Source organism: Brassica napus, chromosome A2 (genome assembly GCF_020379485.1).
Source record: "Brassica napus cultivar Da-Ae chromosome A2, Da-Ae, whole genome shotgun sequence".
Classification (NCBI taxonomy): Eukaryota; Viridiplantae; Streptophyta; class Magnoliopsida; order Brassicales; family Brassicaceae; genus Brassica; species Brassica napus.
The window spans coordinates 8,863,256-8,872,147 of NC_063435.1; the positions used below are offsets into that span (position 1 = coordinate 8,863,256).

Sequence of the window (8,892 nt, forward strand, 5' to 3'; positions counted from 1 at the left end):
GAGGCCCATCCTACGATTTTCCTAATCAAAAGCCCGTAAACCACAGCCTGGTTTACGCTTGGTCCACAAGGAAGGATAAATGTCAAGTTTCCGCGGATAAATACGGAAGTTTTGAAGATAATTGTGAAGATCGGGAAAAATGGAATATCTCCATTTTTATGCTATGACGGCTTAAGGGCAGAAGAGTAAAAGCGTAAACCGACCTTGGAGCTAGTATATAAGGAGTCCTAGGCGAGGAGCAAGGAGGAGAACTTTTTAGATTCGGAATTCTCTGCACTTAGAAACTTTAGGCTTATTCTCGACAAGTTCGGTTTCTATGACTGGCACTCAATTACTAGACGAACTCGCCCAGGCAGTTCGATCTCTTGTCCAGCTCTATCAATTGAACTACGTTCGGCTTGATCCTCGAAAGGGGTACGTAGGCAGCCTTTAACAAGGTTCAGTCCGAAATCAATCTAAGCCTTTTAGATATCTTTTTCGTCCTTTGTTATCGAGCTGCGACTCAACTAGGATTAGGGTTTTATGTTGCTAGAACTAGGTAACTCGCTGACGGCCCCTGCGGCCAAAGCCTTTGTATTCTCTTGTAATGATCGCAACGCTCTTACGCGGACTCGAAATGAGATCTACTGTTTTCTCTAAACTCGTTTGTTATCTTTTCATGATTTCCGCATATATTCAATCACTTGTCGTTGGCTCTCGCAGAGATCCGGGACCTCTGGGAAATTAGGGTTTTCCTAGTTTCCTTATTTAAACGGAAATCGACAGTGCGAATTTCGGTTCCCACATCAGTGAAGCATGGGAGAAGTTCAAGGGCTATTGGTCTCAATGCCCTCATCATGGTTTCAGCAAAGAGAGTTTGCTTAGCACCTTCTATAGAGGAGCTCTACCACAGTGCAGAAACAGACTTGATACTGCCAGCAATGGTTTCTTCTTGGGAAGAACTGAGGAAGAAGCAGAGGAACTGGTAGAGAACATGGCCAAGAGTGACTCAGTCTACAGTGAGGAGCATGATAGGATGAACAGAAGTGATGATCAGCAGACAAAGAAAGAGTTGAAGTCTCTCCAAGCCAAGTTGGATCTACTTCTTGCAGAAAAGGCTAAGCAGGAGAAGATGAACTTTGTTGGTGACCAGAAACAAGAGGCACCTCCAGTGATCAATGAGGTTGATGGTTTAGAAGGCCAAGAGGAGCTGTGCTTCATCAATGCTAATGGCACATGGTACAAGAAAGAGCCCAACTTTCAGTACCAAAACAACTTCCAGCAAAGACCACTCTACAACAATCAGCAAGGAGGTTACCAAGCCAACCAGTCTCCTCAGATTCAAGGAAGCTCTTCTCAAGCTCAAGCTCCAGATTCAAGTGTGGATTCTATGTTCAAGCAACTCTTGGAATTTCAGGCCAGAAATGAAAAGACCATGATTTATGAGTTCAAGAACATCCATGCAAAGATTGATGGGAACTATTCTGACCTCAACAACAAGTACATGCAACTTGCCTCTCATCTAAAGGCTTTGGAGAGTCAAGTTGCTTCTATGTCTTCATCCTCCAAGCAGCCAATGGGGTCTCTACCAGGGAAACCAGAAAATAACTCCAAGGAGTCTTGCAATGTTGTTTTCTTTACTACTTCTCCAAAGATTGAGCTGAGTGATCATGAGAAAGAGGAGGATGAGATTGAAAGACTGGTATATGGAACTGAGTTCGGGGAAGTTGAGAGATTTGTTGTAGCCACAGCTGAAGTACAGATTGTGAAGAATGCTGCCACAAAGGTTGAAGCAACGAATCTGCAAAGAGCTGAGCACAAGGCTGAAAAACAAGTTGAGAAGAGAGCTGACAACAAGCTGAAAGAGGTTAAGCTAGAGGAAGCAACTAAGGTTGAGTTATCACCCTATGATCAACTCCCTTTCCCCCAAAGAATTCTCACCAAAGCTCAGAAGAAGGTGCTCTCTAAGTTTAGAAAAGATCTTAGTGATGTTGGGGTCAGGCTTCCAGAAATCTCGGGTATGCGTGAAGCTCATATCCAGATGATGCTCATCAACGACATTCTAGACCACCAAGCTGAAGTGGCCGAGCTTCTGAACATCTCCATTCTGAAGATCGATCCACCAATCCCTTCAAAGTCCCTCCTTAAGCTTGAGTCTCAAGGGATGTTCACATTGTCTTGCTACCTTGGTAAGCTCTTTTTGGATGATGCTCTTGTTGATTCTGGTGCAAGTGTGAATGTGAAATCAATGGAGATGATGAAGAGTCTAGGGATTGAGAGCATGGAGCCAAACACATCTTCCCTACATTTTGGAGATTCCTCTTCTACAACTCCTATTGGTCTCATCAAGGATTTCCCTTTGAAGATTGGAGAATGCACCATTCCTATAGATCTCACTGTTCTGAAGATGACAACTGAGAAGAGAGTCCCATTGATCCTTGGCACTCCATTCCTTACAACAGTGGGAGCGTGCATAGACTTTGCCAACAAGAAGGTCACACTCTTAAATGTGAACAAAGCTGTCTCTTATCCACTACAATCCCCAAAGATGAATGCTGAGTATTGTGGAACAATCACTTGTGGAGCATCCTCCATTGAGAAGACCAAGGCTGAAGGGGTTGGTCTTAAGAAAGAAGGTCTTGCTAGAGAGTCCTCTAAAGAGTTGTGTGATAAGCACTTGGAAAGTGCTAAAAAGAAAGAGGTGAGTAGAGCCACAAAGCCTGTTCATGACAACAAGAAGATTGTGAAAGAGCCTCATCTTCCACCTCTTGATAAGACTCCTCACACACTCACTCTCCACCCAATGAAGCTTAAGGATGGGGCTATTGAGTATAAGATCAAATGCAAGGGAAAGTCTACACCATTCTCAAGTGCAAAGGCCATCATCACTCCACAACTCCAAGATGATCCAATCAAGCTTCAAGAGCTTCTCTATCAAGTCCTCACCATCACTCTTGAAGGAGGGAAAGATCCTCCTCTTCACTAGCCAATTGGAAGGAAAGTCAAGCTAGAGACTTAAAACAAGCTCACTTGGGAGGAAGTCTCATGGTATCCTTTGTATATATTTTTATATTTCTTTTTCTCGCTTTAGTGTGTTTGAATAAGCTTAGGGACAAGTTTGGGGGAATTCTCAAAAATTCCCAAAGGTCATGTCAAAAATTCCAAGGTGACAACAAGTCTTCCCTCTTCATTTTCCTTCTCTTATGACAGCCAACTTCAAGTAAGTGCATTCCACCTTTGTAAATATTTAGTTTTCATGTTTATCCTTTCCCTTAGATCTCTTCTTTGAGCTTATTCTCACACAAGAGACTGTGTGAAGTAAGTTTGGGGGAGAGTCTACAATCTCACATTGTGTTTTGTTTTGTCTACTTGTCATTAAGTCTCATGCATTGCATTGTGAATAATTATTTGCATAGAAAATCCATAAAATTTTAAAAATTTCGAAAATCACAAAAATAAGCATTTAGTTGCATCATTTGCATCTTTAGGATTGAGTCTAGAAGCATTTAGATTGCATTCATGCATTGGGAGAAACCTTGTAAAGAACACATATCTAGAACTCAATTTGACATCCTAGCTAAACATATCAAGTAGCTTAAGCATCTTTTGAAAAAGCTTGTAAGCTTCGAGCCTTGAAAACTCTTCTTGAAACTTGTTTGCTTGCTTGATATTGGCATTGTTTTTAAGATCAGCTCCAATATAAACTTGGCTTGAATGAACATAATCTTTCTTGCATATAGGCATTTGCATACTTGATCATAGATCTCATACACATTTGGGTTATCTTATTTCCTCATACCTATCTTTGTTAACCCAAATGGCACTCCCTACCCTAAAACCCTAGCCATTCTTTGAGACCAAACATTGAATTGCATGAGTGAAGCCTCTTTTGATAGCTTGTCATGTGCAAAATCTTGAGAGTATTGGAGGCGACATAGGTTTATTCTCATCTCTAGCTAGCACAATGAGTTAGCATTTTGGGATGGTGAGAGGGGTTTGTATGTTCTAAATTTCATATCTTGGGTTTGGAGAGTGAGAAAGATGAGAGATGAGCAAAAGAGTATGAATAGAAAAGAATACTCTAGGGATAAAAAAAAAAATAACAAGCTTTTGATTTTGCAACAAAGGACCTTCCCCTTAAAAAAAAAAAAAAAAAAAAAAAGAGAAAAGAAAAGAAAAAGAATCAAAGAGAAGTTGGGGAAGGAAATGAGAAAGAGTTAGAGCTAAGTGTTGTAAAGAAAATGAATTAAAGTCTCTAGTTGGTTAAGTCAAAAGAAAAAAAAAAAGAGTTGTTCATTGGGTGAGTGATGTGAGTGGGTTTTATTTTGGTTTTGAGATGATGATAAAAGGGTAGAACTTGTAATCACTTAGGAAAAGGGTAGAATGATGAGAATGAATCTATGTATGCATGAGTTGCTTCTAATCTTAGATAAATTTTGCATAATGATCAAGTTCCTTGTTCTTGAGTGATAACCACCTTGGAATAATAACATTTGAATCCTTCTTTTCATTCATATTAGACCATTGCTTACCTAGCCAAATGATTGAGATCATATGTCTATTTGTGAGAATTCATTTTGGGTGTGTGTGTGTGAATCAATGTGAGAGCTGGTTGAAGGAACTTGTTAGTTGATGAGTATTGCAACTTGAGTAAAGGCATAAGAGTATGGATAAGCCTAGAGAAGCTAGAGTATAATAAGGGAGTTACTCATGCTATTTGCTATGTTTCTCTTGGGATGTTAGGTTGAAGGCTAGAAAGTGTCTCTTTTGGTTATGTATTTCCATTTTCAATTCCCTCCTCTTTGATTGATCTTGAATGTTTACTTGAGGACAAGTAAAGGAATAGTGTGGGGGAGTTGATATCTCATGATTTTAATGAGTTTTAGATTTATATTTTAGCTTATTATGATTATTTTAGGTTGCATTTAGGTCTTTATGTTGCATTTGCATACTCATTTGCATATCATAGGGGTTGGAATGCACATTTAGAAGTTTTGGGCAACATTGGAAAGTTATTGTTGCAAGTCAAATACTTTTGAGTCAGAAATGAAAGAAGGCGAGAATCCAGGGACCGAAGTTGCAAATGCAGAAATTCGGTGGGGTTAAATTGCACAATCAAAAGTTAAGGGGCTAAAGTAAGGATGTTTCTGCAATTTACAAAGTTGTGGGCTCTTTTGTAACAAATCCAAAGTTCGAGGACCTGCTGTGCAAAATGGAAGAAACCACCATTGGAGAAGATCGAGAGCTTCCTCTTCGCCGGACCTGAGTTTGATTCAGCTCACCGGAGGTCGCAGAGAGGAGATAAGCACGGAGACGGCTTGACCTTGAGATTCAGAAGCTGAAGAGATCCCGTAGTGGAAAGCTTGGCGGAGGAGAGACGACGATTGAAGCTTGATGGCTGCGACGGCGAGAAGCACTCCGGAGCTTCAGGACGTGCTGTCACGGCTCGAGCTGAGACCACGACGGTGATTCTGAGCACAGCCACGGAATGATGACGACGACGGCACGCCGAGATGTCGAGAAGAAGAAATGAGGAACTCCACGCGGGTTGAGCAACTCGGGAAGCTGTACCCGCTCGCACCGGAAGAGACGTCAACACCAGTCTCACGGGGGGAAGGACGACGCGGGGAGCTGTACCCGCTCGCATGAACTGAAGGCGTGGCGACGGCTTAACGCGGGGAAGCTTACGCGGGTGGAGCGACGATCCCTACCCCGCGCCGAGACTTATCTTTAATCGAATTTTAATGTTTTTTAAGGGTTTTTTTAGACTTTTTAATGGGAACCATTAGGTTTACCAAAGACATATAAATACTCTTGTAATCCTAAAGTTAGGATCTATCTTATTTTCTATCTAATCACAAAGAACTTTGAGTTTAAAGATCTAATTTTGATCATTATCTTTTGTGATTGCTTAGATTATATTGATCACTAATCATGATTAACACCAAATCATCATTGATTCTTGGGTTTATCATGATAATTAGTGAGTAGTCATCTTTGGATTCATGGGTTAGGGAGATTAATGGTGATTAAGCTAGATCTAAGGTGTTTTAGTATAGATCCATCTTGTTCCTTGCTAGTAGAGTGATTTTAATGCCATTTTAGAGTTGACCTCTCTAAAGTTGAGCTTTAGGCATTTCATACCCGGAAGGTGTTTGATGAAATGCCTGAACCAACTCTCCTAAGCTTTTAACATTCTTTACCAAAGAGATTTGTTGTTAAAGGTGTTAAGATGACTAGTAGACTTGAGATTAATGATTACTTAGATAACATTCAACCAAAGGAATTTGATGCTTGAGTTATCTAGGTAAATGAGCATTCATCTAGGGATAGAGTTTGCTTAGGATTGTGTCTAGGTCTAAGGTAGATATAGATTGGTTGAAAGTTGACACCTTTAGGTTGAATCTTGATCACCCAAGATCAATTCCCATAGCCCATGAGTTCTCCCATCTTATAAAAAAGAAAGCTTTGTCATTTATTGCATTTTAGGTAGAAATCTAGTTTAAAAACATCTCAAAAACTGGTAGCACTTAGATTAAGCATGGTCTTGCATTCTCTTTGCATCATAATCACTTAGAACTGGTTTGACATCCTTTATATTACAACATTTGATTAGGAGCCTTGAAACTCCTAACATAATAAGTATACAATAATATTATAGTTTCATTGTCAAAATATATATATGCACGCAATAAGCATATAATATTATAATTAAATTTTTATAACATAATATTGGTTAATACACATCAGAAATTATATATTGTTTTAAAAATATGATTAATAAATAATATAAATACGTTTATAAATACGCTTATACATTTACGTATACAAACGAAGATATATCTAAATATTAGTTATTTAAAATTTTAAATGGTATAATTTTATAATGACTTAATATGAAATTAGTAAAGCATACTTCGAATACGATTTCATAGAAAATGTATATAAACCGTTTATATTTTGTCGATTCATTTTTATTTTATTATTGATATTAGTATAAAATGCAACAAACTATTAATATAAACAAGCAGTAGTGCAAATTGAAAATCTAGTTAATTTTTTAGCAAATATTGCTAAACCAAACTTTCTATATCAATAATAAAATTATAAGAATTACTAATTGAATATTTATGAATATGATAATAAAAGTTAGTAGTTCGACGAATGATGTGATTGTATTTTTCAAGAGTCAATGCAATTTAAATGGCATGTTTGTTGGGTTCATAGATTTTTACCGTGGGTATACAATCAGCCACCCAATTACATTTATATTTTACAATTTAATGATTTTATAGTCTTAACTCTTAACCACTTTTTAAAAAAAATTAATGATTTTTTTTGCTTAACTCTTAACCACTTCACCAAAGCTTTTTACTGTGCATACACTGTCCAATATCATACACAAGTGAAGAGTTTGTGGTAGGTTGTTATGGTAGCTTGCAACGTGGAGTAGTTTCTCTCCGCTTGTGTTTTGAGGTCAAGGTCATCAACTTATCTATTGTTAAGAATAAGCTTCAAATCGTAAGATAAGGCAGTATAAGAGAGATTTTATTGATTGCATGAGTAACAAGAATCTAACCACGACGAAATCTTCTGTCGGAAAGAGAAAAAAGTACAAAACATAGTTTAGGTCTCTCTTAAAAAGAACCAACCATGAAAAACAACGTAGAAGAAGAACTCAATTAAAGCAACATGTAACCCTTCCAGATTGCCATCATATGTTGCATCAATGATTGCTTTCATCTTCAAAAACAAACTAAGGAAATGTGTTAAGAAGATGGTGAAGAAAATCAGAAACCAGATCTGAACCAGAGTCAGCAAGTCTGAAGCAAGATCCATAGACTCAGAAAAGAGATATAGCAATTTCAATCCTATACAAATACTACCATTACACAATAAAAACAAACAGACACCACCATACCAACAAAATGTCTGGATTTTTGAAGCAAAGATCTAAACCAAGTTTCTACGAAAAAATTGTTTACATCATATATATCTTAACTCAGATACATAAATAACCTCATGAAAAGAAACTAAAAATAAGGATGCACTATCACCATACTGAGATAGCTTTGCACTATCACCTCACGCTGATTGATCTACCCTCAGCTAGCCAAACGGAGGATGTTTACTCTTGGGTTGTGAATGGGGTTGATTGCAGAGGCTTCTCATCAGCAAAAACTTGGGAAGCTCTGCAGCCAAGAGAAAGTAAGAAAGATTGGGCGGACCTAATCTGGTTTCAAGGCTGCATTCAAAAACATGCTTTCCACATGTGGACAGCTCAACTAGAAAGACTCCCTACAAGGACAAGAACAGCCTCTTGGGGACTAAGCGTCTCTTTATCCTGTCCTGTTTGTCTGGTAGGATTGAGACAAGAGACCATATATTGCTCCATTGCGGTTTTGCTGCAGAGATATGGACAGCTGTTTTCTATAAGATGGACCGTCATCAAGCACCTTTCACCACATGGGCTGAGCTTCTATCTTGGATTAGAAGATCATCTGCTTCAGCGCCTTCGCTACTCCGCAAGGTGGTTGCTCAATCCGTCCTCTACAACACTTGGCGCCAAAGGAATAATGTGATTCACAATCACATACTATTACCGGCGAGAACTACATTCAAAGTCATTGACAGAGAAGTGCGCAACACATTCTTCGCGAGAAGGAAGAGACGGAAATTCAAAAACCTCCTCTTTTGTTGGCTAGCTTAAGGCTGTAGATTTCACTAATAACAAAAATGATCTAGTGCTTCCTTGTTCTTATTCTTTTTGCCTTGGAAGCATCTTCTCTAGGAATGTTAGTAGTAACTTCCTCTTTTCATTTATATGATATTAACATCTTTAGCAAAAAAAAAAAAAGATAAGGAAATAGAAACTTAAGAACCACATATCGAAGGAGCTTCGCTTGAAAGACT

General features: G+C 38.5%; 1 protein-coding gene and 1 pseudogene across 1 annotated transcript; one reads left to right on the top strand and one right to left on the bottom strand.

Annotated features, from left to right (window-relative positions):
- Nucleotides 1-776: 776 nt before the first annotated feature.
- Nucleotides 777-843, bottom strand: LOC125589559 (annotated as a pseudogene).
- Nucleotides 844-8,024: 7,181 nt separating this feature from the next.
- On the top strand, nucleotides 8,025-8,689 carry LOC125584136. The gene is made up of 2 exons (XM_048752066.1): nucleotides 8,025-8,215; nucleotides 8,260-8,689. Exons 1-2 carry the CDS (start codon nucleotides 8,025-8,027, stop codon nucleotides 8,687-8,689), a joined length of 621 nt encoding a protein of 206 aa, XP_048608023.1.
- The last annotated feature ends 203 nt before the right edge of the window (nucleotides 8,690-8,892 follow it).